Source organism: Scyliorhinus canicula, chromosome 22, assembly GCF_902713615.1.
Source record: "Scyliorhinus canicula chromosome 22, sScyCan1.1, whole genome shotgun sequence".
NCBI lineage: Eukaryota > Metazoa > Chordata > Chondrichthyes > Carcharhiniformes > Scyliorhinidae > Scyliorhinus > Scyliorhinus canicula.
In genome coordinates this window covers 7,020,193-7,035,525 of record NC_052167.1, presented here as the reverse complement: position 1 = coordinate 7,035,525, position 15,333 = coordinate 7,020,193, and the positions used below count along the sequence as shown (strand labels likewise).

The 15,333-nt window shown below is 45.0% G+C and overlaps 1 protein-coding gene across 3 annotated transcripts in view; it reads right to left on the bottom strand.

Annotated features, from left to right (window-relative positions):
* Positions 1-3,146: 3,146 nt before the first annotated feature.
* Positions 3,147-15,333, bottom strand: part of LOC119956203 (cGMP-dependent protein kinase 2) — a 70,251-nt gene continuing 58,064 nt past the window's right edge. For all 3 annotated transcript variants that reach the window (XM_038783209.1, XM_038783210.1, XM_038783211.1), the window contains 4 exons: positions 14,997-15,119; positions 14,092-14,154; positions 9,263-9,329; positions 3,147-4,522 (listed from right to left, as the gene is read on the bottom strand). In XM_038783209.1, the coding sequence (XP_038639137.1) occupies positions 4,427-4,522; positions 9,263-9,329; positions 14,092-14,154; positions 14,997-15,119 (349 nt within the window). In that variant the 3' untranslated portion in view covers positions 3,147-4,426. The remainder of the gene's footprint in view (positions 4,523-9,262; positions 9,330-14,091; positions 14,155-14,996; positions 15,120-15,333) is intronic.

Below are 15,333 nucleotides of genomic sequence, written 5' to 3'. Positions count from 1 at the left end.
GGATCCAATTCTGTGTGTAATCTGGATCTGATACTGTGTATAATCGGGGGCGGGATTCTCCCCTACCTGACGTGACGGAGGGTCCCGGCATAGGGGAGTGGCGCCAACCACTCAGGGGTCGGGTCTTCCCAAAGATGGGGAATTCTCCCCACCTTTGGGTGCCAGCCCCGCGCCTGAGCGGTTGGCACCAGAAGACTGGCACCAAAAACCGGCGCCCCCGGCAGCGGGGCTGTTCGAAAGGCTTTCGCCGGTCGGCGCATGCGCCGGCAGTGACGTCAGCGGCCAGCTGCCGCTGATGTCACCACCGGCACATGCGCGATGTGGGTTTCTCTTCCGCTTCCGCCATGGCGAAGGCCGTGGGGGCACCCCCCGGGGTACGATCGCCGCTGACGTCACCACCGGCACATGCGCGATGTGGGTTTCTCTTCCGCTTCCGCCATGGCGGAGGCCGTGGCGGCCGCGGAAGAGAAATAGTGCACCCAGGGCACTGGCCCGGAGTCTGAGCGGGGGGCCCCGATCGCGGGCCTGGCCACCGTGGGGGCACCCCCCGGGGTCCAATCGCCCCCCGCCCCCCCCCAGGACTCCGGGGGCCCGTTCGCGCCGCTGATCCCGCCGTTACCAGAGGTGGTTCAAAACTCGGCGGCGGGAGAGGCCTCCCAGCGGCGGGACTTCGGCCCATCCGGGCCGGAGAATCACGGCAGGGGCTTCGCCGATCGGAGTGGCGAGATTCCCGCCACCGCCACTTCCCGGGTGGCGGAGAATCTCTGCCACGGCGGGGGCCGGATTTTCGGCGGCCTCAGGCGATTCACTGACCCTGCTGGGGGTCGGAGAATTTCGCCCCTGGATCTGATTCTGTGTAATCTGGATCTGATTCTGTGTAATCTGGATCTGATTCTGTGTAATCTGGATCTGATTCACTGTGTAATCTGGATCTGATTCGCTGTGTAATCTGGATCTGATTCTCTGTGTAATCTGGATCTGATTCTCTGTGTAATCTGGATCTGGTTCAGTGTAATCTGGATCCAATTCTGTGTGTAATCTGGATCTGATTTGCTGTGTAATCTGGATCTGATTCTCTGTGTAATCTGGATCTGGTTCGGTGTAATCTGGATCTGATTCGGTGTGTAATCCGGATCTGATTCGGTGTGTTATTCGGATCTGACACACTGATACACTCTCCAGTAATACTCAAGAAGCTCAACACGATCAAGGCTAAAACAGCCCATAGGATTTTGCCATCCCATCCACCAACATTCACTCGCTGCAACAGCAGCGCACAGTGACAGCCGTGTGTACCATCTTCTAAATACACTCTAGGCCCTCATGCCTCCTTAGGCAGAACCTTCCAAACCCACGACATCTACCATCTAGAAGGACAAGGGCAGCAGGTACATGGGAACCCCACCGCCTGCAAATTCCCTCCAAACCTGTCACCGCCCCGGCTTGGAAATAATTTGCTGTTCCTCCACTGTCGCTGGGCCAAAATCCTGGCACTCCCTCCCTAACAGCACTGTGGGTGTACCTACACCACACTGCAGCGGTGCAAGAAACATCTCATCACCACCTTCTCAAGGGCAACTAGTGATTGGCAATAAATACTCACCCAGCCAGCGACACGCACATCTCATGAACCAATAAAAAGGTGTGAAATTATTCTGCAGGCCCCTCTTCCACTCTTGGCCCAGGCTGCAGTCTCTCGGTCCAGTATTTCAGCACAGGCTCTTAGAGCTAGGCTGTAGGCCGAGGTTGCAGGTTCTCCTGCAACAGAAGTGGCCTCCTTCTGCATTGTAGGCATTCTATGGTTCTAAGCCCAGACCACATCACGATGCTAATAGAATCATGGCATCCCTACACTACAGGAGGAAGCCATTTGGTGGCCCATCGAGTCAGTCCCGACTCCGAAAGAGCACTCTACCTCGGCCCACTCCCCCGCCCTATCCCTGCAACCCCATAACCGCACCTAACATCTTTGTACATTAAGAGGCAATTTAGCATGGTAAATCCAGCTATCCTGCACACATTTAAACTGTGGGAGGAAATCAGAGCACCCAGAGGAAACACACGCAGATACAGGGAGAACGTACAAACTCCACACAGTCACCTGCGGTCGCAATCGATCCCGGGTCCCTGGCTCTGTGAGGCAGCAGAGCTAACCACTGTGCCACCGTGCCACCCACATGATGTACAGTGTTCGCAGGTTTTGCAGGCTCCTTGGCCAACACATTAACCGAATGACTGCTCACAGTTTATCACCAGACACAAATATGAGATGTCTTCAATCTGTTAAAATTTTATTTGTTTTTAACAAAATGTTAAACATTTTAACAACTTAAGTCACACAGCCATTGAGTGGATGAATAAATAAAATATCACAAAGGCCTTGATTTGATGGCAGCCACAAGATCTCTTCCTGATTACACACAATGTGTTATTTTCATGTTCTGTGATTTGATCTCACACATATTCCGATGTATCTAATAATCAACGCCTTGCTTTACTTAAACATAAATTATGCATGATGTATAAGAAAATATATGGGGGCTGGTCTGTGATGCAGAGTGTAAGCCAACAGCATGGGTTCGATTCCCGTACCGGCTGAGGTTCTTCCTGAAGGCCCTGCCTTCTCAACCTCGCCCCTCGCCTGAGGTGTGGTGATCCTCAGGTTAAATCACCACCAGTCAGCTCTCCCCCTCAAAGGGGAAAGCATAGTTTATCTGTGACTATGGCGATTTTACATTTTTACATTAACTTTGTGCAGGCAAATTCATCTGAAACTCTTTTTTCCCAAAGACGCTGAAGTTGGCGGGTCAATTGAAAATTTGAAGATTGAGATGAATAATTTTTAGTAGGGTAAGGATATTATAGATCAGAGAATCATGGAATTTACAGAGAAGAAGGAGGCCATTCGGCCCTTCGGGTCTGCACCGGCCCTCGGAAAGAGCACTCTACCCAAGCCCACACCTCCACCCTATCCCCATAACCCCACCTAACCTTTTTGGACAATAAGGGCAATGTGGCATAGCCAATCCACCTAAACTGCACATCTTTGGACTGTGGAAGGAAACCGGAGCGCCCGGAGGAAACCCACACACACACACACACTGGGAGAACGTGCAGACTCCGCACAGACAGTGACCCAAGCCGGGTATCAAACCTGGGACCCTGGAGCTGTGAAGCAACTGTGCTAACCACTGTGCTACCGTGCTGCCCCTATTTGTAATAAAGTTGATGAATTAACTGCACTGACAATCATTAATGGATATGATGTCATTGGGATCACGAAGATCTGACTCCAGGGTGACCAAGGATGGAAACTCAACAACCAAGGCAGATGGATAGAGTTAACAAACAGATCAGCCAGAATCTAAATGAATGGCTTAACAGGCTCGAGGGGGTGAATGGCCGTGTTCCTGTGCCGTTGTTCTATCCAGTCAGCGCTGTCTCAATAAATTAGATTTGTCTTTTTGAACTGAACAGTAACTTGATCCTTTAAGCTTCACAACAATTACACAAATATGTTTTCTTCGGTTCCAGGTAAATTTCTCGAAATCAATTGCTCGAAAGCTAATTGCTCAAAGTCAATTGCTCGTAAAATCATTTCTCGAACTATCAATTGATCGAAAGGTAGATTGCTCGAAAGCCGACATTCATTCTTTAAACGATCACTAATAAATATTTCAACGTTAATTACCAATTCTTTGAAAGCAATTCACTGCTTTTTTATGTAACGAACCTTGTTCATCTTGGGTATTCTTTTTTGAAGTACTGCTTTTCGAGCAATCTATCATTCGATCAATTGATAGTTCGAGAAATAATTTTTCGAGCAACTAACTTCGAGCAATTAGCTTTCGAGCAATTGATTTCGAGAAATTTACCGGATACCGTTTTCTTCTGTGTTGCTCTCTTAACCAGGGAAATTACTTTTCTGAAATGTGCTAAGTTATTGGCATTTTCAATGCAATTAGTAATTGCTGAGGGTGTTGACTTGCTCATCAGCATCTGTCCCATGCTCACTGACCATGCCTCCTATTGTTTTCCTACTGATAGTGTCTCTGGGAGATGGAGTAACTGATGCAGGAAGTTTTCCCTAATTGACTGGGGCAACTCACCCATAAAGTGGAAATGTCTCAATTGTGGTACAAGAGTCACATGTGATCAGTTCCTCACCTTGCTCCTTAAACCCATGTCCACAGGGTATTCCCTTCTCACTGTCTCCCCAAGGCTGTGGAACCAGAGAGAGACGAGCTCCCATATTCCTGGCACATCCAACCTGATCAGGACTATCAGATTGGAAATGGGTTGTTTTTTGTTTCAAAAAAGACAAAAAAAGCTGATCATAGGAACATTATCTTATTCTGTCTCCTCGAAGATCCCTGAAGTTTTCCATCTTCATCCCAGAAACATCCCGGGGTGTGGGGATCATTCCTCAAAAATCCTCATCCCAGCCGGAGAACTCATCCAAAGGCTCATCCGTCTCAGCTGTGAAGCTGTCGAAGTTGCTATGATCTGCTGGACCTTTTAACTTAAGGAAAGAAGTAAGAAAAAGATCACCTGGGCTCAAAAGGGTTAAATAATGTAGACAAGCAGCATGGAGTATGCTTGTCTTTCCTGGAATGTGTAAAATCAAGGGATGATTCAGTTGAGCTGTTAAAGGATCAATAGGAATGATTGTGATGTTAACGGTCTCTAAGGCTATTCGTTTGCCATGGCAACATGCACTTTTTACATGAATGTTGTAGTCTAAAGTGATGGATTGTGATGGTAGAGACTCCAACATTCTTCCCGTAGCATGGCTGAGCAGGAATCTCTCCCACTCTTACTGCCCAAGGAACTCTACTTGTTGGAGTAAAGGAAGGAGCAGTCTGACAGCTGGGAAGTTAATAGTCACCTTAGCCTATAGAATAGGACGGATAATGTAGGATAGCGTGTGAGAGTGGACACTGGTGCATTGAATACGGCATTGTGGCTGGGATCCTGACTGCCAAGCAGAAAATGACCTCTGACTGTAGCAGTCTGAGAAACAACAAGGCCATGACTCAGCTTTGTCACTTCCACCCAGAAACAGGCAGATTAGGGGGAGAGACAAGAGTGGGATGAATCTGGGCGTGAAATGATGGGCAGTCACAGAAGGGGAAGACCATGTGTGGTCAGGTGGTAAAAGAAAACAATCCAGGAAAAGGAGATTCCTCTGAGAAAGGAGAAGGGTGTAAAAGGAGATGTTTTAAATCAGAGCCTAAATTTACTTTGCTCTATTGCTTTTGAAGGAAGAAATTAAGCTATTGAACTTTTTGGCATTGACTATACTGCGTATACATTGACTATACTGCATATAGGGGGCTGGTTTAGCTCACTTGGCTAAATCGCTGGCTTTTAAAGCAGACCAAGCAGGCCAGCAGCACGGTTCGATTCCCGTACCAGCCTCCCCGGACAGGCGCCGGAATGTGGCGACTAGGGGCTTTTCACAGTAACTTCATTGAAGCCTACTCGTGACAATAAGCAATTTTCATTTTCATTTCATTTTCATATACATTGACTGTACAGCCTATACATTGACTACACTGCCTATACCAACTATACAAACTGTACATTGAATATACATTGACCATACATTGACTATACTGATGATATATCGACTAGATGTTGACTATACTGACTATACATTGACTATACTGACTATACATTGACTAAACTGACTATATATTGACTATACATTGTCTATATAGTGGCTATACATTGACTATACTGACTATACATTGACTATACATTGATTAAAATGACTATACATTGGCTATACGTTAACTACACTGACTATACATTGACTATACTGACTATGCATTGACTATACTGACTATGCGTTGACTATACATTGACTCTACTGCCTATACATTGACTATACCGACTATACAGACTGTACATTGAATATACAGACTGTACATTGAATATACATTGACCATACATTGACTATACTGACGATATATCAACTAGACGTTGACTATACATTGACTATACTGACTATACATTGACTAAACTGACTATATATTAACTGTACATTGACTATACTGACTATACATTGACTATACATTGATTAAAATGACTATACATTGGCTATACGTTAACTACATTGGCTATACGTTAACTACACTAACTATACAGACTATGCGTTGACTATACATTGACTATACTGACTATGCATTGACTATACTGACTATGCATTGACTATACATTCATTACACATTGACTGTACATTGACTATACATTGTCTATATATTAACTATACATTGACTGTACATTGACTATATTGGCTATATATTGACTATACATCGACAGTACATTGACTGTACATTGATTGTACATTGACTATACTGACGATATAGCAACTATACATTGACTATACTGACTATACATTGACTAAACTGACTATATATTGACTATACATTGTCTATATATTGGCTATACATTGACTATACTGACTATATATCGATTAAAATGACTATACATTAACTACACTGACTTATAAATTGACTATAATGACTAAATATTGACTATACATTGACTCTACTGACTATGCATTGACTATGCATTGACTATACAGATTATGCATTGGCTATACAGTCATAACACATTGACTGTGCATTGACTATACATTGTCTATATATTAACCATACATTGACTATACTTTGACTATACATTGACTATACTGACTATATAAATTTTAAAATAAATTTAGCGTGCCCAATTCATTTTTTCCAATTAAGGGGCAATGTAGCGTGACCCATCCACCTACCCTGCACATCTTTGGGTTGTGGGGGTGAAACCCATGCAAACATGGGGAGAATATACAAACTCCATACGGACAGTGACCCAGAGCTAGGATCGAACCTTACTGACTACACATTGACTATACCGACTATACATAGACTGTGCTGACTATACATTGACTATACTGACTATACATTGACAAAAGGGACTATACATTGATTATAACTTGACTACACTGACTATTCATTGATGATACAGACTATACATTTGGCAATGCATTGACTATACTGACTATACATTTACTACATTGACTATACATTGACTACACTGTCAATACATTGACTATACATTGATTAAACTGACTATATATTGACAATACTGACTATACATTGACTATAACTTGACTACACGCACTATACATTGATGATACTGATTAAACATTGACAGTACATTGACAATACTGACTATATATTGACAATACCGACTATACATTGGCAATACTGACTATATATTGACAATACCGACTATACATTGGCAATACTGACTATATATTGACTATACATTTATTACACTGCCTATACATTGACTATAGTATCTATATGTTGACTATAGATTGACTATACATTTTCTACACTGACTATACATTGACTGCACTTATTGTACATTCACTAAACTGACTACACATTGACAATACATTGACTACACTGACTATACATTGGCTATTCTGACTATATGTTGACTGTACATTGACTACGCTGACATACATTGACTATACATTGACTACACTGACGAGCTTTTGACTACACTGACTATACATTGACTACATTGACAATACATTGACTATAGATTGCATATACATTGATTATACTGATTATGTGTTGACTATACATTGACTACAGTGACTATAAATTGACCACACTGAATTCCAGATGCAATTCTGCAACTCATCCGCTTCATTCTAGATCACAACGTCTTCACCTTCGACAACAAATTCTTCATCCAGATGCATGGAACAGCCATGGGGACCAAATTTGCACCTCAATATGCCAACATCTTCATGCACAAGTTTGAACAAGACTTCCTCACCACACAGGACCTGCAACTGACGTTATACACCAGATACACCGATGACATTTTTTTCCTTTGGACCCACAGCGAAGAATCACTGAAACGACTACACGATGAGATCAATAAATTCCATCCCACCATCAGACTCACCATGGACTATTCTCCAAATTCTGTTGCATTCTTCGACACACTCATCTCCATCAAGGACGGTCACCTTAGCACTTCGCTTTACCGCAAGCCCACAGACAACCTCACGAGCTCCACTTCTCCAGCTTTCACCCAAAACACATTAAAGAAGCCATCCCCTATAGACAAGCCCTCCGTATACACAGGATCTGCTCAGACGAGGAGGAGCGTAACAGACACCTACAGATGCTGAAAGATGCTCTCGTATGAACGGGATATGGCGCTCGACTCATTGATCGACAGTTCAAATGCGCCACAGCAAAAAACCGCACCAACCTCCTCAGAAGACAAACATGGGACACCACTGACAGAGTACCCTTCGTCGTCCAGTACTTTCCTGAGGCGTAGAAACTACGACATCTTCTAAGCAGCCTTCAACACATCATCAATGAAGATGAACATCTTGCCAAGGTCCCCACACCCCCACTACTGGCCTTCAAACAACCGCGCAACCTCAAACAAACCATTGTTTGCAGCAAATTACCCAGCCTTCAGAACAGCGACCACGACACCACACAACCCTGCCAGGGCAGTCTCTGCAAGACATGCCAGATCATCGACTTGGATACCATCATTACACGTGGTAACACCACCCACCAGGTACGCGGCACATACTCGTGCGACTCGACCAATGTAGTCTACCTCTTACACTGCAGGAAAGGATGTCCCGAAGCGTGGTACATTGGCGAGACCATGCAGACACTGTGACAACGAATGAATGGGCATCGTGCGACAATCACCAGGCAGGAATGTTCCCTTCCAGTCGGGGAACACTTCAGCAGTCAAGGGCATTCAGCCTCTGATCTCCGGGTAAGCGTTCTCCAAGGCGGTCTTCAGGACACGCGACAACGCAGAATTGCCGAGCAAAAACTTATAGCTAAGTTCTGCACGCATGAGTGCGGCCTCAACCGGGATCTTGGATTCATGTCGCATTACATCCATCCCCCACTATCTGGCCTGGACTTGCAAAATCCTACCAACTGTTCTGGCTTGAGACAATTCACACCTCTTTAACCTGTGATTATCCCTCTCCCTGGGTCTGTAATGATTTGATTACCTGCAAATGCTCGCATTCCAAGCATTGGCCAGCATCTCTGACTGTCTATATAAATGTTTCTGGAACATACCTCTCCATTCACCTGAGGAAGGAGCTGCGCTCCGAAAGCTCGTGTTTGAAACAAACCTGTTGGACTTTAACCTGGTGTTGTAAGACTTCTTACTGTGCCCAACTGTGAGCCATTATAATTACCTCTCTCCAGAGAACAGACTTCATCTTCCGACTCCTCAGCCCTTCCCAGTCAAAGCCTTGGAACCACCTGAAACAAAGTGAATCAAAGCCACAGTGAATGTGTGCCGTGATTAGCAAAGATAAATTAATTTATTCCTTTCATTTCAGTGAAGTAGCGATTCTCAATTAGAAAGTGAGAGTTGAAGGCCCACACTCTGAGAACAATGTGCAGATTATAAAAACATGACAATCATTTGTGTTTCACTGAATATCAAAGCAGAATATTGGAAAGTATATAGATTTCACCTTGATCTTTCCTGCGCATCTTGCGCATATAAACCATCTCTCCGTCTAAATAAGTTCAAGTGCTTCACACCAATAATTATTTTTTGAGAGCGCAGTGACTGGAGATCAGAATTATGATTTTTTTGGGGAAAAGTTTTGAATTAAAATGAGAGTCAATACAACTGTACACCATTCACATTCACCCCGCCCCAGTTCCATGGTACGTTTAGCAAATGAATTGCTTCTTATCAGTCGTTTTGCCCATCCTCCAGCATCATTGATACTCTCCTCTCAATAACCCTCTCTATTTTCACATTTCTTTCTCTTTCTTTCTCCTAGATATTGCGAGTGACCCAGGTGTGATGCTACTGAAGGATTTGTGAAGTAGACTTGGCCCCTGATAAGGTTGGCGATTGATTTTGACTGAGTTTTTTTCTGTCAATTTCTTAAAACTTCTGGGGGCCCCCTTGTGGATTGGTCCGATTGTTAAATAGATTTTACAGCACAGAAGTAGAGGCCATTCAGCTCAACTGCTCCGTTATTTTCACATCCTATCCCTTTCTCCGTTCTGTGTTCATAAACATTCCCCTTTAATCTATCTTATTCTCCTCGACCACTCTGTGTGATGGCCAGTCCTACATTCTCAGGGTAAAGACTTTTTTGCTGAATCACTGATTGAATTGATCTATTTATGTATTGTAGTCAATGAGGAGGCCCGAAAAGGAGAGTCATAAATAGTTTATTTCCAACTCACACTGGGAACTACTATAACTGTGTAACAGTCCAGGCCCCAGCTGGGACCATCCGGAGATTCCGGTTCTTTCATGGCCCACTTTTATCTCGGGGAATTAACAAGCCCACTGTTGCCTTTCCCCCCTCAGTGGGGGAGCTCATCCTCCCTGTGCCCCACGGGGAGATCAATCGGGTCGTCCCTGTGATTCTCGAGGGGGTTATAACAATATGACAATCCCATGTTGATATCACATCACAGTTGTTTTATTAATAATAATAATTGCTTATTGTCACAAGTAGGCTTCAATGAAGTTACTGTGAAAAGCCCCGAGTTGCCACATTCCCGCGCCTCTTCTGCATTACAAGCCAGCTGTTTAGCCCACTGTGCTGAACCAGTCTCTATTTCAGAGAAACATAGAAAATAGAAACCGGGGGAGGCCATTCGGCCTCTCGGGCCTGCTCTGCTGTTCATTATGATCATGACTTATCATCCAACCCAATAGTCTGATCCCACCTTCCCCCTCCCCCATATTCTTTGATCCTAAGTGCTGTATTCAACTCCCTCTTGAAAACATGCCCAGCGGAATTCTCCACCGGTGGCATACTCTAGTCTGCCGGCAGCGCACTCATACCCACGGGTTTCCCAACAGCATGGGGTAGCCACAATGGGGAACCCCATTGGCTGGCTGCAGGAACGGAGAATGCCGCTACCGGCAGGGGAGTGCTGCGCTGGAAAACGTGCATACCAGAGAATTTCGCCTACAATATTTTGGCTTCAGCCGCTTCCTGTGGGACTGAATTCCACAGGCTCATCACTGTTTGGGAGAAGAAATGTCTCCTCATCTCAGTCCGAAAAGGTTTACCCTGAATCCTCAGACTCTGACCCGTGGATTTGGACACTCCCGCCATCGGGAACATCCTTCCTGCATCGACCCTGTCCAGTCCGGTTAGAACGTTATGGGTTTCTATGAGATCCCTTCTCATTCTTCTCAACTCCAGTGAATACAATCCTAACAGATTCAATCCCTCCTCATGCAACAGTCCCGCCATCCCAGGAATCAGTCTGGTAAACCTTCAATGCACTCCCTCGAGAGCAAGAACATCCTTCCGCAGATAAGGAAAGCAAAACTGCACACAATACTCCAAGTGTGGCATCACCAAGGCCCTGTGTAATTGTAGCAAGACATCCCTGCTGTTGTACTCAAATCCTCTCGCTATGAAGGCCAACATACCATTCGCCTTCTTTACCACCTGCTGCACCTACATGCTTATCTTCAGCGACTGGTGTACGAGGGCACACATTCCCCTCTCTTAATTTATAGCCATTCAGATAATAATCTGCCTTCCTGTTTTTCCTACCAAAGTGGATAACCTCACATTTATCCAAATTATACTCCATCTGCCATGTATTTGCCCACTCACTCAACTTGTGCAAATCACACTGAAGCATCTCTGCATCCTCCTCACAGCTCACCCTCCCACCCAACTTTGTGTCATCTGCAAATTTAGAGACATTACATTTAGTTCCCTTATCGAAATCATTAATATATTTTGTGAATAGCTGGGTTCCTAGCACCAATCCCTGCGGCACCCCACTAGTTAACCTGCCAGTCAGAAAAAGACTCATTAATTCCTACTCTTTGTTTCCTGTCTGCCAAACAGTTTTCTATCCATCTCATTACACTACCCCTAGTCCCATGCGGTCTGATTTTACGCACTAATCTCTTATGTGGGACTTTGTCAAAAGCCTTCGGCAATTCCAAATAAACCACACCCACTGGCTACCCCTCATCAACTCTACTAGTTACATCCTCGAAGAATTCCAGTAGATTTGTCAAGCATGTTTTCCTTCTGTAAATCCATCTGACGCTGTCCGATTCTACCAGCCTTTTCCAAGTGTTCTCCTATAAAATATTTTATAATGGACTCTAGAATTTCCCCCACTCCCAACGTCAGGCTGACTGGTCTGTTATTCCATGTTTTCTCTTCACCTCCCTTTTTAAATAGCGGGGTTACATTAACTATCCTCCAATCTGAAATTTCAATTGTCTTATGGTAAATTTTCATGATGATCAAGGTGATGATTATCACTCCTCTGGCATTTAAGGAGTTTGCTCTCATTTGTCCCCAGCGCAGAATCAGATAAAGGGATCATTTAACATTTTATGTAGGGCGCGATCGAGCGGCCACACTGCGCCCAAAAAACAGCTCAACGCATCGCAATGTGTCGGATAGGAACTGGGACATCCTGCTCCCGGGATCTACCCTGATCGCAACCCCTCGCGAGATGTAACGCAACCTCATGAGATGTTGCGATGTAAATCCTGTCCGTTGTGGGCGGGATAATTTTTTGGCAAATCTGCTTTTTAAAGCGAGACAACAAGTCTCACTTTAATGTGCAGATTCCCAAGGTACCCGAGGTGTTGGGATCTATCCCCTTTGCCTCATAGACCTCGGGTGGTTGCCGTTCAGTACTGGTCTCCACAAATGAGGACCAGACAGAACGACACTCGTAGGGGATTGGTGGCCACCAGGTGCTTGACCTCTGAGCAGGTACCCTTTCACTGCTGGTGCCACCCGGGTACTCTGACAGTGCCAACCTGGTACCCAGGTAGTTCCATCTGGGTGCCAGTCTGGCACTGCAGTGCCATTTTCTGCGCAGCGGTGATTGGGCTGGGGTGCCCTGTGCAAGTGTTGGGTGAGGGCCCGGGGTTCCTCTGGCTTGGAAGGGGTCTGGGGGTCATTTTGGGGGTTCCAGAGATTGGGGCACCATTTTAAAATGGCATCCCGATGTGTCACTATACTGAGGAGTTCCAGCAAGCCTATGTGCAACCTTGGCCGCCATGTCCTTCTGAGGCCCACTATTTAACCCGGGAGCCATTTTATAGTGTTGTGTTTCTCACCGCGGCGAGCGCCGGGAAACACGCAGATAAATGCACTCGCCATGGGACTTTGTCCCCATTTAATTAAATCCCGCCTGCAGTCTGTGTTGCCAATGTGAACCTTGCCCTCTGGCTACTCAGAATGTAAACCCGATCGCCCACTGTCCGGTGGTGGTGCTGACCATGCCAGCTGCCCCTGGGGTACAGAAGGGCTGAATGTTACTGGCGTTCGATGCCAGCTCAGAATGATTCCCACTGAAAAAACCTTCACACGAGCTGGCTAGTGCACCCAACACATTCAGCTCTTCATTGAGCAGATGTGTGGTGTTCACCCTCAAATCCATTCACAGGAACAGGAGGGGGCCATTCAGCCCCTCAAGCCTGTGCCATCATTCAATTCAATCATGGTTGCATCTTAACTCCAGTTATGTGACTGGATTTCGTAACTCCTATCCAACACCAATCTATCATAGACAATCATAGAATTTACAGTGCAGAAGGAGGCCATTCAGCCCATCAAGTCTGCACCGGCTCTTGGAAAGAGCACCCTACCCAAGGCCAACAACTCCACCCTATCCCCATAACCCCACCAACACTAAGGGCAATTTTGGACACTAAGGGCAATTTATCATGGCCAATCCACCTAACCTGCACATCTTTGGACTGTGGGAGGAAACCGGAGCACCCGGAAGAAACCCACGCACACACGGGGAGGATGTGCAGACTCCGCACAGACAGTGACCCAAGCTGGAATCGAACCTGGGACCCTGGAGCTGTGAAGCGATTGTGCTATCCCAGTTTGGAAATTTTCAATTGATTCCCAGCCTCAGCAGCATGTTGGGGGTGTCAGTTCCAGATTTTCGCTCCCTTGTCTTCCCCAGTTCCCACCAACACCTGCATTACTGCACAAATATCCATCCAGCTCACCCCTTTAATCATCTGCTCACTTACTTGTTTTTCCGAATATCATTTATTCCGTTTTTCTTGTTTCCTAACCGCTCTGTTGGATTAACTCTGCACAATTATCAAACAGACACGTTAAAATATGAACACAATTAATGAATCAGTTTCAAAAGTATAATTTGTTCAGCAAGCAAAACACATTAAAATCTGACAACATTGAAATAGCAATAGAATTCTCTTCGAAACACAGAAAGCCAGGATTCTGTTCAAATCAGAAAATGTTGGAAACATACAGCAGGTCAGACAGTGCTGAAGTCATTCAAATCCACTGAGTCTGACCCCCCACCCCCTCCCAAAATTCCTGGCCGGCGGTTTCTTGGGACTATTGCATGTGCCAGGAATTAGGGAGCGAAATAGGGAGCACTTAATCATTGAACCCACCCCAGGTAAGAAAATGTAGCTCATTGGAAAATCCCAGCAGTCAGCAGATAACATGTTTTCCCAGATAGTCGAAGAGATAAGGCACGAATCACAATTGGTGTTTCGTGAAAGCTTGATTGAACTTAACAAATGAAGCAGAAATTCGTTCAAAACACAATGACTGGGATTCACTGCAAATGCTTGGAGTCAGCTGAAGAAAGTATTAAGAAAAGGATGAAAACCATTTGGTGATGATTGGCAACAACCATGGGAAGCTATAAGAAGTATAAAACCAGCTGGAAAGTTAAAGATCAGGACGTCGCATTAGGGATTCTCCACCTCAGTCTTCACAAAGGAAGAATGTAGACACTCCCCAGATTCAATAAATGTGGCAAAGACTTGCAGAAACAAAGATATAAAAATATGAAGGAATAAAATGCTTGGGCAACAGATGAGTCTCTTTAGGAAAAGCCATGATCAACCTGCCGTTTCTGACCATTATGTTGTAATAAAGGGTTGTGTTTGCTGCTTACTTGCAGAGTTTCCTGATCAGATCCTCGGGCCGCTTAGAAATTCGCTTTGGAAAATCCACTTTCTCCATTCCTCTCAAAATCATGTTGTAAATTTGAATTGGATCGGGCCCTGTAAATGGAGGACTAGAGAGACAGAAAGACTGGATCATTAATCAGCCTGGGCCTGCGTGTGTCGCAGGTTGTAATCCGAGTTATCCTTTCAATGTTTAACTGGCAGGGCTACATAACTGGGTAAGTGGTTCAATCTCAGCAAAGTCACACATGTAGCGTCAATAAAGTTCATGGTAAATACAAACCATCAAGTTATCAGCAAGTATACTTAAGAAAGAAAATATGT